The sequence below is a fragment of the Bufo bufo genome, chromosome 2, assembly GCF_905171765.1.
Source record: "Bufo bufo chromosome 2, aBufBuf1.1, whole genome shotgun sequence".
NCBI lineage: Eukaryota > Metazoa > Chordata > Amphibia > Anura > Bufonidae > Bufo > Bufo bufo.
Window position 1 is genome coordinate 781,276,667 of NC_053390.1, and position 25,976 is coordinate 781,302,642.

Below are 25,976 nucleotides of genomic sequence, written 5' to 3' on the forward strand. Positions count from 1 at the left end.
GTGTAGGTGGAGTAATCAGGACTCTCACGGTCTCTTCTAGGAGTCCAACAAAAAATGTTTATTCTCTGACCTGGTAGAAAGGTACATGATATAATCCAGTGGCTGTATTTGTGAGTTATAACCTCCCTTCTGATCCCCAGCTGTGTCATGTGACCAACACGGACTCTCCTACTCACTGCCTATATAAGACGCTAAAAGATCAAACAATAAATCTTTATTACTATATTCGGTTAAAAGGAGCGTCACCCAGTTCACAGGCTTATATCGGAATACTCCTGACACCCAAGGGTAATTGGGATAAATAAATCGGGAGAGTCAGGTTCACATCAGAAAGGCAGTTCATACCCCAGTGCTAAACAGTGGTGCACATTACGGTATGAGATTAGGGTCAGCACCAGACCCTGCTGCTGGATGGCCTAATTGAGAGTGGGTATAGTGGTTTATATACGCCGATTAAACACCGTAAGCCATTCAGCAGCACTGGGATACCGTTGAGCCCCACCCGAGCCCCCCCCACCCCCAATGCCAGTGTGCTGTCCGCATCCGCAATTCCGGAGCACGGCCCCGATCTTCCGGTCCGCGGCTCTGGAACAAAATAGAACATGTCCTATTCTTGCCCGCAGTTCTATAGGGGTGCCGGCTGGGTGTATTGCAGATCCGCAATACACTACGGACGTGTGAATGGACCCTAATAGGAATGAATAGAGAAGTAACTGACTTCCTGTCCTGTGTCAGTTGGAGGATTGGAGTGTTGGTCACATGACACAGCTGAGGATCAGAAGGGAGGTTATAACTCACAAATACGTCACCGGTGAGAAGATTACCTTTTTAACAGGTCAGAGAATAATTTTTTTTGCAGGAGTGCTACTTTAAGGAATCTTGCTCCAAATCATATAACTTAAGCTCAGCTTTTCTCCCTCTGTCATTTCCTTCTCTCTGATAGGACAGCATAAAACAATGACTTTAAAAGGCTTGTCCAACCCTTACAAGTAATGGCCTACTATCTGATCAGCAGGGGTCTGACTCCTTGCACCCCTTCCCCTTCTAATCGATGTTCTGCAGTAGCTCCAGCACCTGAGCTACACAGCGCCGTTTGTTATTTAGTGGATGGAGCTGGTACTGCAGTGCTGCTTCCGTTTACTTTTAATAAAACCAACACTAAGCGTTGTACAGGGGTGCACACGTACATCCTGTGGTCTAAACCAAAATGCACGTGGGGGTGACTTGTGTAGGCGAAGCAATCGTGACGAATAGTTTAGTACTACTTTATGGTCTGTAGCGCTATTTTATTTCTAGTCATTGGATTTAAATATTTGGGTTCAGTCCACAGGATTCATCGCCCTCAAGGGTGACCTTGGGTTTCCTTAAAGGGGTTGTCCCACTAATTAAAAACTATTAGGCCTCATGCACATGACCGTATCAGTATTTCGATTCACAAAATACGGACACCTGCCTCATGCAACCCGAATTTTTCTCACTCAATACGGACAAGAATAGGGCATGTTCTATCATTTGCGGAATGAACCGGTTTAAATAATTTATTTTGGTCGGTTTGCATATTTAAAGAATAAAGCGCTACACTTTGGAAAAAATAAAATTTACATTTCTTTTGCCGTTTTACCAAAATAAAACTAAGAAAAAAAATTGAAAATCCTTAAACATATTGCAAAAAAAATCCTAGGTCTCAAAAAAAAAGTTGCCAAATTATTTTGGTAGTCACAAATAAATAAAACTTTAATAAGTAAAGTAAAAAATTAAACAAAAACAAAAAAAGAGTACCGTTAAACCACCACGCGCACTAAAAAAAAGTGTCTGGTCAATTAAGGTCTTTTCGGGTCTCTAAAGGGTTAAAGGGCAGGGCACAAGTCTGAATATTCTGCGCAGTGTGAATAGCTCTCCACTCGCGATGGGCCTCACGTATCATTGGCCCATAGGAACCAATCAGAGCTCGGTGCACATTTCTTAAACTGCTGTAGAAAAATGAAAGCTGAGCTCTGATTGGTTGCTATGGAAAACAGTGGCGGTCATACTGTTAGATTTAAAATGAGGTCCATTGTTTCCCCGAAGTCTTTGGGACTGATGAAGACGCCCAAGATTCCTCTGTTTCCATCAGCATCATAGAGAGGAAGAATGGGAGCTCGGTCCCCTGTTCTAGTGGTTGTTGGGGCCCCCAGGGATCATACAGTGCCTACTTCAGAGCTGTAACGAGCCGAGCAGCCATCCCAGAGCCAGGACAGGAGTCCATCCCGTTTAAGTAAACAATAAAGGTTCCTATTGAATGACAGCAAGCAGAGATCCTAAAAACGGTGGGATTAATACAGGAAGTATAGTGGACAATTGTATAACCTTTCAGAAACTTTATAGCTGGAAACCTGATTTCCCCTTTAAAGGGGTTATCCAACCCCTATAATGCCCAGGCACCTCATATAGGTTATAGTTACCCAGCTCCCCGGCACCTGCATCGCTCCTGATACCCCTGGGGGGGGAGGGGGTTGGGGTGCCAGGCTGCGATGAGAACGAGCCTCCTAGCATTGCGGATGACACTAGGGAGGCAGCGGCGGCCGAGCGGACACCAGGAGGGGAGCAGGGTAAGTATAACCTGTATGAGGTGCCTGAGCATTTTGGGGGGCATAATAGGTGTTGGATAACCCTTTAAGGCTGTGTTCACATTTCCACTTGGAGCCTCAGTCCTGACTTTACAAGGACTGTCCTGGCAAAATTGGGCTGTCCCATACTGAAAATGGGAGCAAAACTGCCCACGAAAGTGGGCATATTTGAGTGGGTTTGGGACCTTCCGAGAGTGGGGCTTACATGCCCCGAATTTGCCAACTACGACGTCGGTAAGTGTGTCAAAATCCCAAACTTCACAGCAGAACCCGACCAAGCCCATTCTAAGTCCTAGGGGTCCGTTACATGAAGGAAGTGTGAACAGAGCCTTCCGTGGCTGTTCTGTCTGTGACCTAACCTTTGTGGCGGTGAGATCATGGAGGAGAAGTCATGTTACCTGTTCTCTGAAACCCTTTTCCAGATGTCTCCGGCAACGCAGTGACATTTCTCCCGCTGGAAGAGGCCAGCCAGGGACATTTCCAGGTCAAGAAAAACAACATTTATCAGATCCGTCTTGAACATGTCGAGGATGATGAATGGTGAGCGTTTTCTGCACTGCATACATTAGCCCGTATCTAGGATATGATGCTTCGCTCAGGAGACCGATGGAGCACTCCGTTTATTTTTTTTTTATTTTTTTATTTATTAATTTATTTTAATTTCACATATATTATTAACTTACCACCAGTATCCTAGCAGTGTACTCCATTACATCCATACATTTTTAACCAGTTGCATCCATGACTTCCTGTGAACTCCCTAATGACATCATCACCAATCACATCCCTCCTCGAAGCTCTCAAGTCCCTCCATGTTCCTCTGTATACCCCTGTATTCTGTTGAAGATATAAAGTCTTCCCTATTTAAAGGGTCAAGAGTGTATACAGTGATTAACTGCAGTTCTATAAACCTCCTGACTCACACTGCCTGTCTGTACTATCAGTGTGTGCTGACTCTCCAGTGTAGTTCTATGAGATGAAGCTTCGCACTGGTCTCACTGCATTGTGAATGCTGACAGGGAAGAGAGAGGTCAGACAGGAGCTAGCTACATCACCTAGGAAAACATGGCGACCCTGCAGTGTGAGGGGACAGCAGGGCCGGCCTTTGGGGTGTGCGGGCTGTGCGGCCGCACAGGGCGCCATAGTAACAGGGGCGCTGGGCGGCCGACAGCTCGCAATGTAATCTGCGGCAGGCGAGGCTGCACTTGTGTTCTCCCTCGGGGCGCCCCCTCCATCTCCCTCTCCCCTGTCTGACCTGCCTGCTGCCCCCGCCGCTGCCAATAAGAAGAGAGACGGGAGGAGGAGGGGAGGGGCTGTGGCCACTGCGCCACCAATGAAAAAAACTGACCTGAAATACAAATACAGGAGGCGGGTGCCGGAATCAAATAGCCGGCACCCGACCTCTGTGACAGGGAGCTGCGATTAGCTGCAGTTGAGTTAACCCTTCAGGTGCGGTACCTGAGGGGTTAACTGCCGCTGATCGCAGCTCCCTGTCACAGAGGTCGGGTGCCGGCTATTTGATTCCAGCACCCGCCTCCTGTATTTGTATAAGAAACGTTGGTGGCACAGTGCGCCCCCCCAACACCCCAGTATAAGAAACGGTGGCACAGTGCGGCCCCCCCCCCCCCCCCAACACCCCAGTATAAGAAACGGGGGCACAGTGCGCCCCCCCCCCCCCCCAACACCCCAGTATAAGAAACGGTGGCACAGTGCGGCCCCCCCCCCCCCCCCCCCAACACCCCAGTATAAGAAACATTGGTGGCACAGTGGGAAGTGCCAGTGAGGGTTAAAAAATAATAAAAAAAAATTAACTCACCTCCTCCAGTTGATCGCATAGCTGCCGGTCTCCTGTTTTCTTCAGGACCTGTGGTGACGTCACTGAGCTCATCACATGACCCATTACCATGGTGATGGATCATGTGATGAGCACAGTGATGTCACCACAGGTCCTTTGACAGGTCATGAAGAAAGAACAGAAGACGATCAATTGGAGGAGGTGAGTTAATTATTTTTTAACCCTCATTGGCACTGCCCACTGCGCCACCAATGTTTATTATATTGAGGGGGGGCGCACTGCACCACCAATGTTTATTATATTGAGGGGGGGCGCACTGCACCACCAATGTTTATTATATTGGGGGGGGCGCACTGCGCCACCAATGTTTATTATATTGGGGGGGCGCACTGCGCCACCAATGTTTATTATATTGGGGGGGCGCACTGCGCCACCAATGTTTATTATATTGGGGGGGGCGCACTGCGCCACCAATGTTTATTATACTGGGGTGTTGGGGGGGCGCACTGCGCCACCAATGTTTATTATACTGGGGGGCGCACTGCGCCACCAATGTTTATTATACTGGGGTGTTGGGGGGGCGCACTGCGCCACCAATGTTTATTATACTGGGGGGGCGCACTGCGCCACCAATGTTTATTATACTGGGGTGTTGGGGGGGCGCACTGCGCCACCAATGTTTATTATATTGAGGGGGGGCGCACTGCGCCACCAATGTTTATTATATTGGGGGGGGCGCACTGCGCCACCAATGTTTATTATACTGGGGTGTTGGGGGGGGGCGCACTGCGCCACCAATGTTTATTATATTGGGGGGGCGCACTGCGCCACCAATGTTTATTATATTGGGGGGGCGCACTGCGCCACCAATGTTTATTATATTGGGGGGGCGCACTGCGCACAACGATGGGTTAGGGAAATTTCACAGCAGAGTGCGCATGCGCTGGGAGCCTCGCCGGCGGTTAGGGTAGGGAAAAATTATGGGCCAGTGCACAGGTGCGGTGATCGGATGGATGTTCTCAGCTGGACACCGGCCGACACTGCGCATGCGCTGGGAGCCTCACCAGCGGTTAGGGTAGGGAAAAAGCACTGGCCCGTACGTAATTTTTCCCTTCCCTAACCGCTGGTGAGGCTCCTGGCGCATGCGCACTCTGCTGTGAAACTTCCCTGTCGTTGTGCGCCTGCGCGGCGCTGCACACCTCCTCACGTCATGTCCGGTGCGACTGGAAGTGACGAGGGAAGGGAAATCTCACGAAGTAGGGAAGTATAACATTACACCGGCCTTTGGGGTGTGTGGGCTGGTAGCTACTTGGTTGGATAGTCAGCCAGCCTATGCCATGATGCCAGCAACAAGCAGCGTTTTTTTTTTTGGGGGGGGGGGGGGGGGGGTTAGCTCGCACAGGGCGCCTGAACACCTAAGGCCGGCCCTGGGGGACAGCAGCTCTTTGTCACTGATCTGTCATGGCTGCACTTACACACCGTGGTGTGGTGAGACTGCACCCGCTCTGTCTCTGCAAAGCCAGGCATGATGAGAAATGTAGGATTCATTAGGAAGAAGGAATAAAGATGGCAGACAACCCACACATTGCACATCAAGTAAAACAGGTGTTCACAAGAGTCTCTATCTTAGACCTCTTACACACGACCGTATGGCTTTTTTTTTTTTTTTTTTAGTGTTTTGCGGTCCGTTTTTTTGTTTCACTAGTGTTTCCGTTCCGTTTTTTCTGTTTGTTTTCCGTTTTTTTGCGGAACGGAAACGGAAGCATGGCATATAAAGTACACAGTAATTACATAGAAAAATTGGGCTGGGCATAAAATTTTCAATAGATGGTTCCGCAAAAACAGAACGGATACGGAAGACTTAAGGATGCATTCCGTGTCCGTTCCCTTTTTTTCAGCCCCATTGACTTAAATGGAGCCACGGAACGTGATTTGCGGGCAATAATAGGACATGTTCTATCTAGTTTGAACAGAATGCATACTGAGTACTTTCCGTTTTTTTTTGCGGACCCATTGAAATGAATGGTTCCGTATACGGAGTGCAAAAATCGAAACGGAAAAAAAAACTTATTCTTTATAAATGGCCTATCCTACAAGGCAAAGGAAAAAAAAATCCCGGAGTGCTTCATTAATTGCACTCATTCATTCTCCCGCTGAAGATCGTTTTCTATTGCGAGTCATCCAGGTACCACCCACTTCTCTATATTGTCTTCTTCATTACACCTTTTTTTATTTTATTTTTTATTCTGTATTGATTTTTTTTGCCACCAAATTCTGTTCAGTAGATGAGCACGACATGATGGCGTCCTCCTCTACTTGTCAGTGCCCACGTGTGGAGATGCTACATGTGGACCATTCCCTTACCAGGTGCCATTTTCTGATATTTTATTAAAGAGGAGTTCCAGTTTTTCCACTCCTGTTGGAGTTCCCCCTAAAAGGGAACGTGCCATCATCTCTCAATGTCAGACATATTTTTTTTCACATCATTATCTAAATTAAAGGGGTATTCCCATCACAGACAATGGGGGCATATCGCTAGGATATGCCCCCATTCTCTGATAGGTGCGCGGGTTCCGCACCTACAATGAGAACGGAGCGGGGAAATGAACGGAGGGCGCACTGCGCATGCGCAGCCGCCCTCCATTCATTTCTATGGGGCCACCGAAAATAGCTGAGCGCTGGCTCGGCCATTTCCGTCTGTCCCATGGAAATGAATGGGAGTAGGGGCCGCGCATGCGCGGTGCACTCCCATTCACTTCTATGGGAGCATCGGGGAGCAGCGCTTGGTGGTAAACGGAACCCGGGAAATCTGGGGTCCTCCAGTGACAGCTCTTCCCGCTCCGTTCTCGTTGTAGGTGCGGGTCCCACCTCTGGAATCCGCACCTATCAGACACTGGGGGCATATCCTAGCGATATGCCCCCATTGTCTGTGATGGGAATACCCCTTTAAGAATAAATCTTGCAGCTTTCACGAAGCCTAATAGGCAATACTTCTCGATGTGTACAGATCTCTTCTCAGCAGTCATCTTATTATCAAGGGCAGGATTACAAGGATAGATAACACTTCTGAATATATAACACAGGATCCACCATTCACAATAGCTGATATCACAGTTTGTGTCCCCCCCCTCTCTGCACAATAACCCCTGCGCAGGTCGCAGAGTACGCCCACTACATTCTTCCATAGAAGTCAAGGAGTAGTCCCCATTCTGTCATTTCCCATGGTCTTTTATGGTTTTTGTAAAATGTATCTTTAAATGCTGTTAAAGGTTAGAGGTCGTCCCATGAAAAATATTCAACGGTTTCCAAACCAGCACCTGGATCTGAATACTTTTGTGATTGCATGTGATTAAAAATGTATTAGGCTGGTTTCACACGGGCGTTGCGGGAAAATGTGCGGGTGCGTTGCGGGAACACGCGCGGAAAAATCGCGGGAGTGCAAAACATTGTAATGCGTTTTGCACGCGCGTGAGAAAAATCGCGCATGTTTGGTACCCAAACCCGAACTTCTTCACAGAAGTTCGGGCTTGGGATCGGTGTTCTGTAGATTGTATTATTTTCCCTTTTAACATGGTTATAAGGGAAAATAATAGCATTCTGAATACAGAATGCTTAGTACAATAGGGCTGGAGGGGTTAAAAAAATAATAATAATAATTTAACTCACCTTAGTCCACTTGATCGCGGCCCGGCATCTCCTTCTGTCTGCTTTGTTGAATAGGACCTGTGGTGAGCATTAATTACAGTTACAGGACCTTTGATGATGTCATCACATGATCCATCACCATGGTAAAAGATCATGTGACGTACCATGTGATGACCGGAGTGACGTCATCAAAGGTCCTGTAACTGTAATTAATGCTCACCACAGGTCCTATTCAACAAAGGAGACAGAAGGAGATTCCGGGCTGCGCGATCAAGTGGACTAAGGTGAGTTAAAATATTTATTTATTTTTTAACCCCTCCAGCCCTATTTTACTTTGCATTCTCTATTCAGAATGCTATTATTTTCCCTTATAACCATGTTATAAGGGAAAATAATAATGATCGGGTCTCCATCCCGATTGTCTCCTAGCAACCGTGCGTGAAAATCGCATCGCATCCGCACTTGCTTGCGGATGCTTGCGATTTTCACGCAACCCTATTCACTTCTATGGGGCAGAATATAGAGCATGCTGCGATTTTCACGCAACGCATAAGTGATGCGTGAAAATCACCGCTCATCTGAACAGCCCCATAGAAATGAATGGGTCGGTATTCAGTGTGGGTGCAATGTGTTCACCTCACGCATCGCATCCGCGCGGAATACTCGCCTGTGTGAAAGGGGCCTTATAGCTACTGAGTTATTCAATGAAATGTATCAGTATAGCGCCACCTGCTGTTTGTTCTTTTTCTCTGCCTTCTCACTGAGACAGAAGCACATTCTCACTTCCATTCTTCAACTGCCACCAGCTGCAGTAGAAAGGGCACGCTCCCTGAGAAAGGGCATGTCCCCTAAGGTGTCAGCTTCTCATAAATCTAGCAGAACAATGAATGGGGAGATCTCTGGATCCATGTGAGGTACAGGGCTGGTTCTAGCTTTGTTAGAAAGAGGTTGTCATGTAGTAGATTATGTGTGATTTTCATTTTCACTCTCCCCCCTCCACTTGATTGACATGGCTAGACATAAGAATGCTACATCTACATATCATATACACCATGTACTATAGCTTCACCAAACTGAGATCTGCTCAGAAGGCTAATCTGCATACAACTGCTTTATTCACAAGCACAATATGTGATTATAAAGACACCATTATTAGGCTACTTTCACACTTGCGTTAGGAGCGGATCCGTCTGGTGTCTGCATAACCATGAACAATGATAATGCAAACGGATCCGTTCAGACTTTACATTGAAAGTCAATGGGCGGAAGGATCCGTTTGAAAATGAGCCATACTGTGTCATCTTCAAACGGATCCTCCCTCATTGACTTCCATTATAAGTCTGGGACGGATCCGCTCGCCTCCGCAACGGCCAGGCGGACACCCGAACGCTAGCAAGCAGCGTTCAGGTGTCCGCTCACTGAGCGGAGCGGAGGCTGAACGCTGGCAGACGGGTGCATTTCTCAGTGGATCCCCTCCATTTGAGAAGGCATCAGGGCTGGACGCTGCGTTCGGGAGGACCGCTCGTGAGCCCCTTCAAACGGAGCGCACGAGCGGACAACCCGAACGCAGGTGTTGAAAGTAAGCCTAATGTGTTCAGCTTAGGCCTGGTTCACACTTGCATTTTGTCCCCATTCACTGTCAATAGGGACAAATCTGATCAGATGCATTCCATTCCAGTTTGTTGCATTTTTTTTGAGACCGTACGCAAAACCACTGAAAGCTGCAGTTTTGTGTCTGTCTGCGAAACGGAACAATCCGGATCCCAGCACTAAAGTTCACTGATACGGATCCGTTTTTTTTCAGATCCAAAAAAAAAAAAAGATCCGTCACCCATTGACTTACAATGATTTTAGTGCCGGATATGGTTATGTTCTGTTTCGATGTAACACAACCGCATCCTAACGGAACGGATGCGTCCGGGTCTCCAAACTGGAAACCAAAACGCAAGTGTGAAACAGGTCTTATAAGAAAAGTAAAAACTACTTACACTATGGGAAATGGCTATAGCTCATTAGTAAGTGCACAGCCTTTTTTTTCATTTTTTTTCTCTTATTTAGCACCCATTCAGATGGCCGTAGTGCTTTGTGGATCCGCAAAACACGTATACCGGTCGTGTGCGTTCCGCAATTTGTGGACCGCACATGGCCGCTACCATAATAGAAAATGCCTATTCTTGTCTGCGGACTAGAATAGGACATGCTCCTACCTTTTTTTGTGTAGCCGCGGAACGGAAGCACGGATGCGGACAGCACAGGGTGTGCTGTCCGCATCTTTTGCAGCACCATTGAAATGAATGGGTCCGCACCTGTTCCGCAAAATTGCAGAACGGGTGCGGACCCAGAACTATGGCCGTCTGAATGAGGCCTAAATCTGTAATAAAAGGCTATACTACAATACATAATATATAGTCTCCTATTACTGGTTTATTCACAGGCACAATATATGATTGTAAAGAAACCAGTAATATTAGCTTTTTAAGCATAAAAACATTATTCTCAATATCATAAGGATATAGACTTATTATGGGTTAAATGTGGAAGAAAAAAAAATCTCTCCCCAAATTCAAACTTGGGATTGCTACGTACAAAACCGTGCACACTATGCTATAGCATTACCGCATAGAGAAGTATGTCTTTTCTTGCTTAGACGCTAACACATATTACTGGTGTCTTTATAATCATATATTCAGCTTTCTGAGCAGATCTCAATATGGTAAGGCTGTAGTACATAGAGTATATGATGTGTACATGTAGCATGCTGATGTCTAGCCCTGTCAATCAAGGGTAGGAGGAGTGTACAGAGCACAAGGGGGTGTTACAAAGTAAGGCTCCATGGATTCAGCCCCGCCTCCTGGTGCTCCAACATGCTCATTTGCATACAAATAAAAACCCTGTACCCTTTGGGGCCACCCAAACTGAATGAAGCAGCAGGATGCGCATGCGCACTACTGCTCCATTCCTCTCTAGGGGAGGACAGCGGCATACAAGTGCCCACGCATTCCAAAAAAAAAAAAAAAAAAAGTTTTTGGAGTGCGGAGCGCAGATAATCGTCTCCATCAGCATCCTTTATAAAACCTCCTGGATATTTCCGGGCCTTTAGTTTCTGCATTGTTCCTCCATTGCTCCATTTATCTCCCTTAGAGCGAGCGCATTCGTTTGCAGTTCCTCTAATCAGGTTTCTGTTTAGTTTGTTAAAATGTAAATGAAATTTCAGTCCTTCGGTTCCCCCTTTATGTTTTATCTCGTCTCCTCAAAGCTCTTTGTTCTCCTCTGAATGGAGAAAGTGGCGTTTTCTAATTCTCTCTGGTCCTCAGTTATTTACTGAGCTTAATTTACTGCTTTTAGCTTTCATTAACCCTCAGTGTGCGGTGGAATGCCAGACTTCCCGTTCTCCAGGAAATTAAGATAATGAAAATAAGTAAATATTACTTTATTATAGATATATTTCCATCATCAAGGGAAATAAAATGGCCGCCGTCTTATTAGTACACACAATATCTGTCCTAATCACACTGCAGGACAAGTTACTTCAGAGCCCTGAGGTAAAGAGCTGCCTCATCCTCCTCTCTGCTCTGCTTGTCAGGAATTATAATCCTGAATACAGCTGGTAAGATCTTCAGTTGAATCTCTGTAGGAATGGAGTTCATGAGGAGACATGAAGTACAGAGAGGAGGGTGGGGATGTTGCTGTGTCCTGCTATGCGATTAGGACAGTTTTGTGTGTACTAGTAGGATGGCGGCCATTTTATTTCCCCTAATGATTGCTCCCCAGACAAATCGAGCCGTTATAACTAATGCAAGATATCTGGGAATATATTTATTATAAAGTAATATTTAGGTATTTTGATTTTCTTAATTCCCGGAGAACCCCTTTTAAGGTATTCCTGATTCGTAAGCTGGCCGTTGTACATCGGCCGAGCATGCATGTGTTCCGCATGAGAAGCTGATGTCAGGCTCCTTTTGGTGGCTGCTTAGTTCCCTGGGGGAAAAAAAAGGATCAGGCATATTGAAACCCAGCTTGCCCAACTTTTATCTCCATCTGCTTTTTGGGTAGAGTCCTGCTTCCTCTGCTAGCCCCTCTCTTTTGATTGACAGGGCTAAGCGAAAAGAACCTGTAGGAACAGGGCCCCGTCAGTCAGGAAAGAGAGGGCTCTGTAGACTAAAAAATATTAAGTTATGGGTGTCCGAATATGGTGATGCAAAAACATTTCTTTTCAAAGGTTTTTAGTCTTTTGTAAAGCATAATAAAAATGAGAGAATACCTGGAAAACGTAAAAGGCTTTTACTGATGAGCTGTCCTGTCCCAGGACCCCCCCCTGCCGATCAGCCGTCTTCTCCCTGCTTAGCACAGTACATTGTACTGCAGCGTTTTTCTGTCCGCGATGGGGACGCAACCAAACGGAACGGAATGCATTTAAGTGCACTCCATTTCGTTCAGTTCAGTTTTGTTCCCATTGACAATGAATGGGCACAAAACTGAAGCGTTTTCTACCGCTATTGAGATCCTATGACCGATCTCAATAGCGGCATTGAAAACGCTAATGTGAAAGTAGCCTTAATTATATTCATTGGCTCCCCAAGTATTATCTTCATTGGTGGCCAGCGGCAGCTTCATAGCCCCTCCCCTTAATCTTTTTCATTGGTGGCAGTGGCGGCCCCCTCACAGTGGGGAGGGAGGGACTCTCCGGCTGGTGGGCGTACTGCTCTGTAATGTGCGCTGGACGTTTAGAAGCAGTCAGCACTCTGACGTTCGACTGCCCCTATGACATCACTAAAATACAACAGTAATTAAGAAACGGCGATATCGCCGTTTTTTTAATACTGCGATATATCATAAATACCGGTATATTGCCCAACCCTACTTCAAGCAGGCTTGGATCTGTGACATTCAAGCTGCCCATGAGTCTCGCAGTTACGCTGGAGGAGTCAAAATGCACTCGTGACTTCATCACCTGACTGGGTTATTTTATTTATTTTTATTATTTTGTGTGTAACTAGAAAACCCCTTTACGTTTTCCAGCTGCTTTTTTTTTTTTTTTTCAGCTTCTGGTGGCGTATATATAAGATGGTGTAATCATATTGACCAGAACAGAAGAAGGTCCTCATGTGATTTTTAGAGAACCGTGAACCCTGTAACTCAAAAAAACTATTGCGGAAGTGCGTTTTTTTAAAATTTTCAATTCCACCCCACAAAGAATTTGTCAACGCAAAATATGGTAAACTAAACGGTGCCATTGCAGAATATAACTTGTCCTGCAGAAAACAAACCCTCATACGGGAAAGTAAGCATGTGATTGGCGGAGTGGGGGGGGGGGGGGAATACATTTCCCCTGGTCTTGAAGGGGTTAAATATGTTTACACAATCGATCTGTGTTAGAAAAATGGGCAGACAAGGTATGAATGGGTGGGACCTCTACTTAGGTATGTTCTCCTGATACAATTATACATGGCTGTTTTGCAGGTCGCTCTCCCTATTCACTCTTTATGCAGAAGGCTGGGAGTCGGATGGCGTGATTTACCCTAAAATCTCCTGGATGAAAAATGAGCTGCTGTCTCGGCTGCGGCAAGTGGTCCACGGAGGACAAGAGAGCGACTTTAAGAGCACGCTATCGCTCATTGCGGTGGATAAATATAGCAAGAAGTATCAGAGCCTGAAGGAGAAGTACAGAGATATGGTGAAGGTAGCCGGGGCTCATCCATCACTGCCAGGGCACATATTACAGTAAAATCATAGCAATGAATCGTTTCCCGGGCTCATATTCTCTTATTAATTGCCCCAGATTACTGCTGGAAGTTTAGCAATTTTTCACCCTGCTCTTCAGTTTCGTAGGCAGTAAATGTGAATATCCTACATTGTGTGAAATCCGTAGAATGTTTGTACAATTTCAGTTATTTATTAGCAGGCGATGTAGTAGAGGCAGCTTTGGGGCCCAGACGCCATGATGCTAACCGGTGAAGGGGGAGGGCATGGTCAGCAAGCCCCTGGAGTGATCTGATGCCATGCACCAACAGGAGGGCTCATTTTCTATGTAATCCATTTCTGAATGGTTCTGCATGGGCGGGATTTACACCACATGACCTTTTTCTGACTATCTCTGATTGGCCAAAAGTTAATGGCCAATCAGGTTTGTTTTTGTTAGGACCTCCAAATTCAGCCTAAATTCATTCGCTGTTGAATCAGTAGCAGCTATACTTACAATTGCCCTTGCACCCTTTTCGACTAAAGAAGGTCCAAAGGTCCCGCAACCACAAAAGGGAACTATAATTAGCTTGTGACAAATCCGATTATTGCCTGATTATTAGCTTCTGTTAAGAGTATGTTAGTGGTACATCCTGGAAGATGATGACTAAAGTGATTTATAAATCTAGAAGGCTGTCGCTTGTCCCACCATTGAATATAATATTAATTGTATAGATCATAAAAATGAAGCATATTTGCCATTTAATTGCTGTTAAAAAGATACTGTAAAGAGTAATGACATCTACTTACATAGTATGGCGCCACCTGGTGTTCATTTACTCATAGTATGGCGCCTTCTGGTGTTTATTCACATACATAGTATGGCGCCACCCTGGTGTTCATTACTCATAGTATGGCGCCTTCTGGTGTTTATTCACTACATAGTATGGCGCCACCTGGTGTTCATTTACTTACATAGTATGGTGGTGCCTGGTGTTTATTTACTTACATAGTTTGGCGCCACCTGGTGTTCATTACTTACATAGTATGGCGCCACCTGTGTTCATTCCACTTGCATAGTATGGCGCCACCTGGTGTTCATTTACTTACATAGTATGGTGCCACCTGCGTTTATTTACTTATAGTATGCGCCACCTGGTGTTCATTTACTTACATAGTATGGCGCCACCTGGTGTTCGTTTACTTACATAGTATGGCGCCACCTGCTGTTCATTTACTTACATAGTATTGCGCCACCTGCTTTCATTTACTTGCATTGTAAAGCCACCAGTGTTTAGCAATGTGCAGGTCCACCAAATGGGCTGAGAACTGGTGCCCATGTCAGGAAGGAGCAAAGCCTCTGCAGCATCTTGGGAGTCAGCTGCCAGAAGGAAAGGAAACCGATTCTATCCAGATCCCTATCCCAGCATCATCAATAGGGACATATGGAAGCAAAAAATTCTGAAAAAGAAATTTTTATGCAGAAGTATTTTGAAACTGCCAATAGCATGAAAATAATTAATGAAATAACCCTTTTTAAAACGAGACCCTCCTGAAGAATATCCCCAATAGTAGCAATATTGATTGTCACCCAGCTTTCCCAGAAACGCATATAATATGGAAAGGCATGTAGAATACAAGGATTTTTTTTGTAATTCTCTCTAAGGACAAGTTGTACAGAATCCTTTTGCTAATATCACATTTTTCCTCTTTTTCTCTTCCCCTCAGGTTTGGCCTGAAGTCACAGATCCTGAAAAGTTTGTCTATGAAGATGTGGCCATAGCGACCTATCTGTTAGTGAGTCTAAAAGGGCAGATTCCCATTGTGAAACACCTGGCTGTATATCTGTACTCAACGTGACCCGATTCTGTATCCCACGTGGCCAGTTTCCGTGGCAGAATCATGTTGGCTTTAAATGTGCGACACAAAGGAACCCGCCGTATTCAGCACAGAGTAAAATGACTTCACGGCTGACAGAGAAGAGGTGGTTTCACAGCCAAGTCCTAATGTCGTTTTGCATGAATCGTAGCTGAGCCTTGGGGAAAAAGTGACAGATCTACTGATCTTCCCAACTTATCCTCATCTTCTATTTTAGGTTCAAAATTCTGTGCAGATTAATTCTAAGTATATCTTCAGGGTGGTCAGAGTGTCCTTTTTATGGAAACGGAGCCCCAAATCCACTGCATAGATAAAAAAAAAAAAAAAAGCAGATTGCAGCCACCACTAGAGGGCGCTCAGGAGCTGACTACATGGGGGAGATCTGCTAATACAAAATTCACCTGAATTCTGGTGCGGCTGGTGGACATGCTTTGAACCACATAATTATTACTTGAAAACCCCTTTAATAAATATCTTGTGTAATGCCCCAGCCTGCCCCCTGAAAATGAAGATTCATACTTAACTGCTCCACGCTGCCTCCAATGTCTTCATCTTCCGGTCCCTGCACCTTTTACATCCGGTGGTGCATGGGCATGGTCACATGTCCCTCACCATGACCATGGCTAGTCTGATGTAAACAGTGTGAGAACCAGTATATGAAGACATGGACATGGTCACATGTCCCTCACCATGACCATGGCTAGTCTGATGTAAACCGTGTGGGAACCAGTATATGAAGACATGGACATGGTCACATGTCCCTCACCATGACCATGGCTAGTCTGATGTAAACCGTGTGGGAACCAGTATATGAAGACATGGACATGGTCACATGTCCCTCACCATGACCATTGGCTAGTCTGATGTAAACAGTGTGAGAACCAGTATATGAAGACATGGACATGGTCACATGTCCCTCACCATGACCATGGCTAGTCTGATGTAAACAGTGTGAGAACCAGTATATGAAGACATGGGACATGGTCACATGTCCCTCACCATGACCATGGCTAGTCTGATGTAAACAGTGTGAGAACCAGTATATGAAGACATGGACATGGTCACATGTCCCTCACCATGACCATGGCTAGTCTGATGTAAACCGTGTGAGAACCAGTATAAGAAGACATGGACATGGTCACATGTCCCTCACCATGACCATGGGCTAGTCTGATGTAAACCGTGTGGGAACCAGTATATGAAGACATGGACATGGTCACATGTCCCTCACCATGACCATGGCTAGTCTGATGTAAACCGTGTGGGAACCAGTATATGAAGACATGGACATGGTCACATGTCCCTCACCATGACCATGGCTAGTCTGATGTAAACAGTGTGAGAACCAGTATATGAAGACATGGACATGGTCACATGTCCCTCACCATGACCATGGCTAGTCTGATGTAAACAGTGTGAGAACCAGTATATGAAGACATGGACATGGTCACATGTCCCTCACCATGACCATGGCTAGTCTGATGTAAACCGTGTGGGAACCAGTATATGAAGACATGGACATGGTCACATGTCCCTCACCATGACCATGGCTAGTCTGATGTAAACAGTGTGAGAACCAGTATATGAAGACATGGACATGGTCACATGTCCCTCACCATGACCATGGCTAGTCTGATGTAAACCGTGTGGGAAGCGGTAGATGGAGACATGGACATGGTCACATGTCCCTCACCATGACCATGGCTAGTCTGATGTAAACCGTGTGGGAAGCGGTAGATGGAGACATGGGCATGGTCACATGTCCCTCACCATGACCATGGCTAGTTTGATGTAAACAGTGTGGGAACCAGTATATGAAGACATGGACATGGTCACATGCACTGCTTTAGCCAATTACTGGCTTCAGCGGTGATGTGGCCACAACAAGTCATTGGCTGGAGCTGTGCTTGTGACCATGGCCAGCCAGATGTAAACACTGCGGGGACCGCTAGATGGAGACGGCAGAAGACCAGAGTGGCATGGAGTAGTATGAATCTTCTCTTTCAAGAGGCAGGCTGGATGCATAACAAAATATAATTATTACGGGAAAACCCCTTTAAGCATTTTAGACCCTTATTACAGCGACGGAGCGCCAACCAAAGATGTTGCATAGCAGGAAAGAGGAGTTACTTGCCAGCTTGGGGGGGGGGGCAAGATGTGCACCAACTAATTAATGGTCTCACAGGGCACCAGATTTATCGGGACTTAGTCAGCAGTTTTGATCATGCTAAACTGCTGACAGCACTAGGTAGGGGAATCTGGGTAACCACACAGTTTGTGGAGCTTTGTCATCAGGGGTTGTGTCAATATGAAGTTTTATTCTGCCTGGTTCTGCTCTGAGGGACGGCTATAGTGTTCTCCTGTCTGGATACCTGGATCCTTGCCTCTGAGGAGACCAGCGGTTTTGCATTCGGGCCCTGGAGTTTTTGTTAGTGACACCTCAAATTCTCTCTGTTCAGACTGCTGCTCTTACTGTCAGATTCTCATTTACTTTTGCCACAACTTGTGTTTCTTCTAGGTTCTTTGGGAGGAAGAGCGATCACAAAGGCAAAGTACGGAGAAGCAGTCCTTTGTAGACTTGGGATGTGGAAATGGACTCCTGGTTCATATTTTAAGCAATGAAGGGGTAATTCTATGCATTTTGACACAGCACATTTTTGTGATTTGGGTCTGAATATTGCCGCTAAGTCACCTAAACGTAGTAGTGGGCTTAGACCTGTGCTGCAGAAAACCTGGGGGGGTCACTTATTAAGACCGTCTTTTTAGACACTGGTGGTGGATCCTCCAAAGTTATGTAGAGGCGCTGTCTCCCTTGCTGGCCTTAGATTTAGAACTTTTTTTTACGCCTAAAACAGCCTTAGAAAATGATAAATGAGACGGGGCTGCCCCCTTCCCCGCTCCCTTTTTTTTAGAACTGGCGTGAGTGGGGAAAAGTCGCAGATACGCGTATATCAGTTAGTAAATGACCCTCCTTGTCTTTATGGTGACTGGAAAATGGTCTATGGCAACTGGATTCTGCTATTAATTATAGCTCTCTGCTATTAATTAAAGGGGTTGTCCGGCTTCTGAGCCGAATCCGGACATGCCCACAATTTCACCCTGGCAGCCCACTGATATTAGCATCGGAGCATTTCATGTTCTGACGCTATCCCTATAGCTGGTGGTGGATCTTCCAAGGGCTTTTTTCTTTGTTTTCCCACTGCTAGGCGGAGGCTTCCGCCCAGCAATGTATTCAGTGACGTCTCTGGCTCTGATGGGGTGGGCTTTAGCGCTGCCCTAGCCGCTTTACAGGCTAGGTATTCGCTAAAGTCCGCCCATTAGTACCGTGACGTCACCGTGCATACTGCTGGGCGGAAGCCTCTGCCTAGCAGTCCCTATGGAGAGCCCGGTAACGTCTCCAAAATAAGCCTTTGCCCTGCGTGATTTCAGTGCAGGGCAAAGGAGAGCTGCTCCACTGCTAGTTATTAGGGGGGCATGCCTGGGTGAAAATGTGGGCATGTTCAGCTCTGAACCCGGACAACCCCTTTTAATGGCTTTTCCATCAGGAAAAAAATGGTTGCAGCAGGCTCAGAGGGGGTTAAAACATAAAGGAACCCCTGCTTATATTACAGTTCATTGGCAATGCTGACTGCGTGTCTGCTGGTCTCTACTTCTGTAGATGCCCGCTCAGCCATCTTTGCTTCCTAATGGAAACCCCTTTTAATGCATTTGTCAAGCAGGTGCTTTCCCCCCCAGTTCCCTAAAGAATCTAAATCAATCTCCCAGGCCACAAACCACTCCGGCTAGCTAGAGAAAAGGCCCTGCGGGCGCCATATGATGACTAAGTTGTACCAGAGGCCAATACCCGAATCTACGTACAACACCTGGTAATAGGCGCATCGTCACGATGTGAGGAGGGCTCGTGGCTTGTGTCTACATGGAAGAGGGAGTGGGCTTGGGCTGCCCTTGCTCTGACTACTGGGGTAGAGGGGAGTCCATGCTGTGACTACTCGGAAGGGGGGTGTACAGTGAGCTGGCATACTGGAAGACACGGTGCCCGTGACCGGGCTGCAGCTGCACCATGTGTGTACCACGGCAGACAATGAAGACAAGAAGAGGAGGTCTGCAGCACAAGCAGAGGTTCTGTACACAAGGACGTGACGTTTTTTTTTTTCCGTACGCTTTAATAAACATGTACTGAACAAGATGAGAATTCTAGCAGTACAAATAATGCCCATAAGGAATATTCTATGTAAAAAGTCATTCTTTTATTTTTAATTTTACATGTGATAACAGCACCCTGGCCGAGGCATTGATGTCCGCAGGAGAAAAATCTGGGATATGTACGGGTCACGGACAATTTTGGAGGTAAGCTAAATGTATTCTGTGGTATGGCTGATGACCTTTACGTTGGAAGTAGCTGCGTGCCGCGACAGACACCGCCTGAGAGCCAGACAACGTGATATTTCTACATGAGACATGCGCTGCTTTTCATTTCGGCTGTTTATTGCTTAGAGGGGTCCAGCTTTTTTTGCTTCCTTTTTAATTTCCCTCCGGCGAATTCATTCTGCTAAACCCGCGTCCTGATAGTTTAATGGCATCCATCGCTGGTGAAGGCAATTACATCCATTACATTTACCTCTTCAAAGCCTTTTACTGTTAAATGGTGGTTGGCGGTCCCTGTGGTCGGGAGATTGTTTGTTTTCCACCAGGGAATAGGGAGAAATGCCATCTGTAGGCACATTATGGCTGGGTCCGCTCACGCTGATATTGGCACGCTCCCGCACATGAGAAAATGGCCCCTTTTCTGTTTCGTACACAGGGCATTATTAAACGCTAACTTGCATGAAAGGGAGGTGTTTTCTTCTCTATTCATAGCTAAAGCTAAATTCAGAATGCCACTGGTCTGCGGTGTAGGAGTTCAGATGACCCTCAGGCCATATTAAAGGGGTTGTCCAGTTTCCTGTATTGATGCTCTATCCTCAGAATAGGTCATCAGTATAAGATCGGTGGGGGTCTGTCCAAACTCCTGGCACCCCTGCAATCCGCTGTTTATCTCGTCACTGTGTACCTGCAGAGACGAGCAGTGTAATTACAGCTCCTCTGTTCCATTGACTTGAATGAGTTGGAGCTGCTGCAATGTCTACTGTGAGCAGGTACACGATGAAGAGACTGCGATCGCTGCGTTCACTTCAAGCACCTGATCGGCAGGGGAGTCTGACCCCTGCCAATCTCATATTGATCACCTATCCTGAGGATAGGTCATCATTATTGGAAACTGGACAACCCCTTTAAGGCCTGCACTCTTCTGATTTCAAGCGAACTGGAAACTGACTCGCCATGGAATCGTGCAGGTCTTGCAGCTGGGTCCGGGTGTGACCTTATACTGTTAGGGCATGTTTACGCGGGTTGGATACGCTGCAGATTTTCGGACCAGATTAAGCAGGCAGAAAATCCTCAACGCATTACAGAACTAGCAAAATGGACGAGATTTTAACACCTCTCCTCCACACACTGCATGGAATGTGGCAGAAATTGGCGATGCTAGGGAGGCTCGTCCCCGTCGCGGCCTGCTATTGGCTGCTTCTTCCCCCTTGTCACCAGATGTTTTCATTCGCGCGACGGGGAGATGTAGCGGCGGGTGTCAGAACCAACCCAGATGCTGGGGAGCAAGGTAAGTACAATATGTGTAAGGGGCACGGGCATTTAGGGAGACATTATAGGGGCATAACCCCTTTAAATGCACGGCATGTTGATTTATGTCACAGGTTTTTCCCATAAAAAATTGTTGCGTCACATGGCCTCCAGCAGTAGTAGAGACCCATAGTCAAGGGCAACAAACAGAATTATGAAATATTATATTATAAGAACAGTAAAGCAAACTGCTGTAAAAATGTCTGCAATTCCATATACCGTAAGGGGTACTTTCACACTAGTGTTATTCTTTTCCGGCATAGAGTTCCGTCCTAGGGGCTTTATACCGGAAAAGAACTGATCAGTTTTATCCTAATGTATTCTGAATGGAGAGCAATCCGTTCAGGATGCATCAGGATGTCTTCAGTTCAGTCTTTTTGACTTTTCAGGACGGAGATAATACCGTAGCATGCTGTGGTTTTATCTCCGTCCAAAATTCCGGAACACTTGCCGGAATACTGGATCCGGCATTTTTCCCCATTGAAATGCATTAATGCTGGATCCGGCCCGAGTGTTCCGGCAAAACGGATCCGGCATTGCGGTCTGCGCATGCTTAGACGGCAAAAAATGTGAAAAAAAATAAATGCCGGATCCGTTTTTCCGGATGACACCGGAGAGATGGATCCGGCATTTCGGTGCACTTGTCATACGGATCAGGATCCTGATCCATTTGACAAATGCCATCAGTTTGCATACGTTTTGACGGATCCGGCGGGCAGTTCCGGCGATGGAACTGCCTGCCGAAATCCTCTGCCGCAAGTGTGAAAGTAGCCTAATTCGAGTATCAGAATGTAACGTATGCTTTTAGCAATTTTTAGTTTTATGCGGTAAATTTGCCTGTGGATTTCTGGATTTTCACGACTTTCATGTTGTCTTTCCTAGGAATCTGCTATTACACCAAGTGATAATTACTTATTTCCAGACACGGACTGGATAATCGGCAACCATTCTGATGAGCTGACACCTTGGCTGCCCGTGATCGCCGCTCGGTAATGAATAAAGCTTCCTATATGTTCCATAGAGGAGGTGCAGTTGAATGTTAAGCAGCCATACAAAGCTGCCGAGATCTCAGCCGAGGTCGGATCTGTGAAAGCGGGGTGCTTCAGTGTCCCCAATCCATGGATTTACTCTGGCCACTCACCTGAGAGATCTGTCGGCTGAACGCTCGTTTGGCCAACAGTCCCCTCTCCCATGTGTAAGGCATACTCGGCTTGGCCAGGCACGCATGTGTTGTGAACAGGAGAGACTAACAAGTGCTTTCGGTTTTCTCTTCTCGAACAGTTGAAATCTAAGATCAGCGGTCAGGGGAAGGTCAGGAGGCCCTCCCCATACACATTAGATAGTCCTCAGGTTCAGCCACCGTGAATCTAATGTGCACTGCCAGCGTTTCTATTGCTGCACAGGTTGGGGAATAGAATCGTCCTTGGATTCAGTACGGATCTGATCCTGGATGCCCTTGAGGGATCTCAGCCTGCAGTGCACCGCAGCTCGCCGCAACCTCTGCCATTAGTGGGGGTCTCAGCAGTCGGGCCCTGATAGATCAGCATGTGATGGCCTATTGTAGAGCAGGGATCAGCAACCTTCGGCACTACCATTCCCAGCATGCTCTATTCATTTCTATGGGAGTTCGCTGAAGAGCAGTGTAAGTATGCATGCTGGGAGTTGTTGTGCCGGAGGTTGCTTATCCCTGTTGTAGGGGATATCACTGGGGTATTCCCATCTCATAAAGTGATGACCTATTGTTAAGGATACGCCATCACTTTATGATTTGTAGAGTTCCGTCCCCTAGGGCTGCAGTGCAGGGTCCATCTTGCTGCGCAGGGGAACTGCAGCACCGCTCCGAACAAGCGAACAGGGCTGTGCTTCAGTGCACTGCGCGGCCCAGAGCGTTACTTCGCAGGATAAATCAGGGGCGGCCAACCTGAGGCTCTCCAGCTGTTTCAAAACTACAACTCCCAGCATGCCCAGACTACCTACAGCAGGGCATGGTGGGAGTTGTAGTTTTACAACCGCTGGAGAGCCGCAGGTTGGCCTTGCCTGCACTAAATCATTGTTTGCGGTCAGTGGGGAGTCTGAGGTTGAACTTTGACCTATCGGCAACTGACTGCATGTCCTAGAGGAGTACCCCTTTAAAGGTTAGTGATTGACATTGATAATCCTCCCAAAAGTTTTTTACTTTATCTGATCTCGGTTTTCTACCAGATTTACGTGCTCTGTTGATGATAACGAGCTGCATTCTTCTCCTCAGGCAGCGCAGGTCTGGGGAGAAAATTGAAAAAACCCTTCAAAACCTGCTCCTTCTGCTTAGAAAACCTTAGCTATAGCTGCAATAACAATAATGGAAACAATGAAGTGGACGGAGCGTCTGTTTGTGTCTTACATTGAAGGACTTCTCTTCCAGGTCTTCTTATTCTTGCCGCTTCTTCGTATTGCCGTGCTGCTTCTTCAGTTTCTACGGAAAATACAACAGAAAATCCAGTAAAAAGACCCAGTACAGAGAATACCTGGACTTTGTCACTGAAGTTGGCACTCGCTGCGGATTCCTGGTGGAAGAGGATTGTCTGAGAATCCCATCAACAAAAAGAGTAAGAAGCCCCCTCACTTATGTCCGCCTAAGGCCTCATGCACACGACTGTATTATTATATATATTTTTTTCCACATCTGATTTGCATTTTTTGTGGATTGGACGTGGACCCATTCCTTTCACACTGACGCCTCAACCAACTCAGTGAAAATGTGTTGGAAATGGGCAAGAATCTGAGCGACTTTGACAAGATCCAAATTGTGATAGCTAGATGACTGCTTCATCATATCAAAAGCGGTCTAAGGAAGGACAACCGGGGGCAGGGTTATGGGTGCCCAAGGCTCATTGACCTGAGGAGCAAAGGTAGGGATGTCAGCAGGGTGCATTATACGCAGAAGACAGGCTGGCGGAGGCAATATGATGCCCTGGGAAATGTTCTCCTGGGAAAAGTTGGGTCCTAGCATTCACACGAACGTTACTTTCACACGTACCACCTACCTAAATATTCATGGCAGCGGTATCCCCTAATGGCAGCGGTCTCTTCCAGCAGGGTAATGTGTCCTGCCTATTGCAAACATTGCTCAGGAATGGTTTGAAGAACATGACAAAGAGTGGACGGCTTGGCCTACAAATTCCCCAGATCTCAATCCAATCATCTATGGCAGGGATGCCCAACCTGCGGCTTTCCAGCTGTTGCAAAACTACAACTCCCAGCATGCCTGGACAGCCTACAGCAGGGCATTGTGGGAGTTGTAGTTTTACAACAGCTGGAGGGCCTCAGGTTGGGCATCCCTGATCTATGTGATGTGCTGGAAAAAGAAAGTCCTCGCCTCAGAACTTATAAGATCTTCCGCTAACGCCTTGGTGCCAAATACCACAGGACGTATTCAGAGATTCTGTGTAGTCCATGTCTCGACAGGTCGGAGCAGATTTGGTGGCACAAGGGGATCACACACAATATACACACAGGCACAATTCAGATTTAGGAAAATGGTTACGAGCTGTAATACCGAACGCAACCTGAGGACAAGGGTGGCATTGCTTCTAAGAAAACTAAGCAGACCTTTTGTTTCTGATTCTGGACAGCGCCTTTAATTAGGATTAATGTGTCCAGTAAGTAGTTTATATACATGGATTTTAACACTCCCTTCCTGGTGACCTCTCTACAGGTGTGCCTTCTAGGGAAGTCCAGGAGTTACTCTCCTGCCGAGGAGCCCCAGGCTGATGCACAGAGAGCTCAGTATATCTCCAGTCATTCAGCGGACTCTGTGACTAGCCAAGCGGCTTCTGAGAGCTCTACACATCACACAGACGATGCAACTGGTGGCGTCAACACCGACAGGATTACCAATTGTTCCAGGACAGAACATGGGGACTGGATATCGGGGTTCCAACCCAGAGACAAAGTGGAAAAGGTCAGGAACTGTGTGTCACTTCCCAGGGACTTCATCGATAAGGTGGTCCTGCAAGTCGCCCAGTTATTACTCTGCTCTGACCCAGGAGAGAAGGACGACCTTTCTAAAGATGGAGCCGAGCAATCCTGGAACAGAGGGAGTAAGTCCGTGTCTCTGTGTCTCCTGAGCTGCTGTACTGCCATGAGTAAGGCTTCTTTCACACTCGCGTTTGGAACGCATCCGTTCAGATAATACAACCGCATGCATCCGTTCAGAACTGATCCGTTTGTATTATCTTTAACATAGCCATAACATGTCTGTCTTGAACACTATTGAAAGTCAATGGAGGACGGATCCGTGCCATATTGTGTCAGCGAAAACGGATCCGTCCCCATTGACTTACCTTGTGTGCCAGGACGGATCCCTTTGGCTCAGTTTCGTCAGACGGACCCAAAAACGCTCTAAGCAGCGTTTTGGTGTCCGCCTCCAAAGCGGAATGTAGACAGAACGGAGGCAAACTGATGCCTTCTGAGCGGATCCTTTTTCCATTCAGAATGCATTAGGGCAAAACTGATCCGGGAGAGCCCTGAACGGATCTCATAAACGGAAACCAAAACGCCAGTGTGAAAGTTGCCTAAGATTGACATTTGGTGTCCCAAATAATATTGCCATTCAGTGCCCCAAAAAAGACTGCTAGTTACTGCTCTAAGTAATACTGCCATTCAGTGCCATGAGTAAGATTGACATCCGGTGTTCCAAATAATACTGCCATTCAGTGACA

General features: G+C 46.6%; 1 protein-coding gene across 1 annotated transcript in view; it reads left to right on the forward strand.

Annotated features, from left to right (window-relative positions):
- Window positions 1–25,976, forward strand: part of TRMT44 (tRNA methyltransferase 44 homolog) — a 43,900-nt gene that overhangs the window by 7,189 nt on the left and 10,735 nt on the right. The window contains exons 2-9 of the mRNA XM_040419165.1: window positions 3,029–3,146; window positions 13,507–13,726; window positions 15,454–15,522; window positions 18,122–18,229; window positions 19,879–19,950; window positions 22,159–22,265; window positions 23,678–23,861; window positions 24,971–25,355. Of these exons, the coding sequence (XP_040275099.1) occupies window positions 3,029–3,146; window positions 13,507–13,726; window positions 15,454–15,522; window positions 18,122–18,229; window positions 19,879–19,950; window positions 22,159–22,265; window positions 23,678–23,861; window positions 24,971–25,355 (1,263 nt within the window). The remainder of the gene's footprint in view (window positions 1–3,028; window positions 3,147–13,506; window positions 13,727–15,453; window positions 15,523–18,121; window positions 18,230–19,878; window positions 19,951–22,158; window positions 22,266–23,677; window positions 23,862–24,970; window positions 25,356–25,976) is intronic.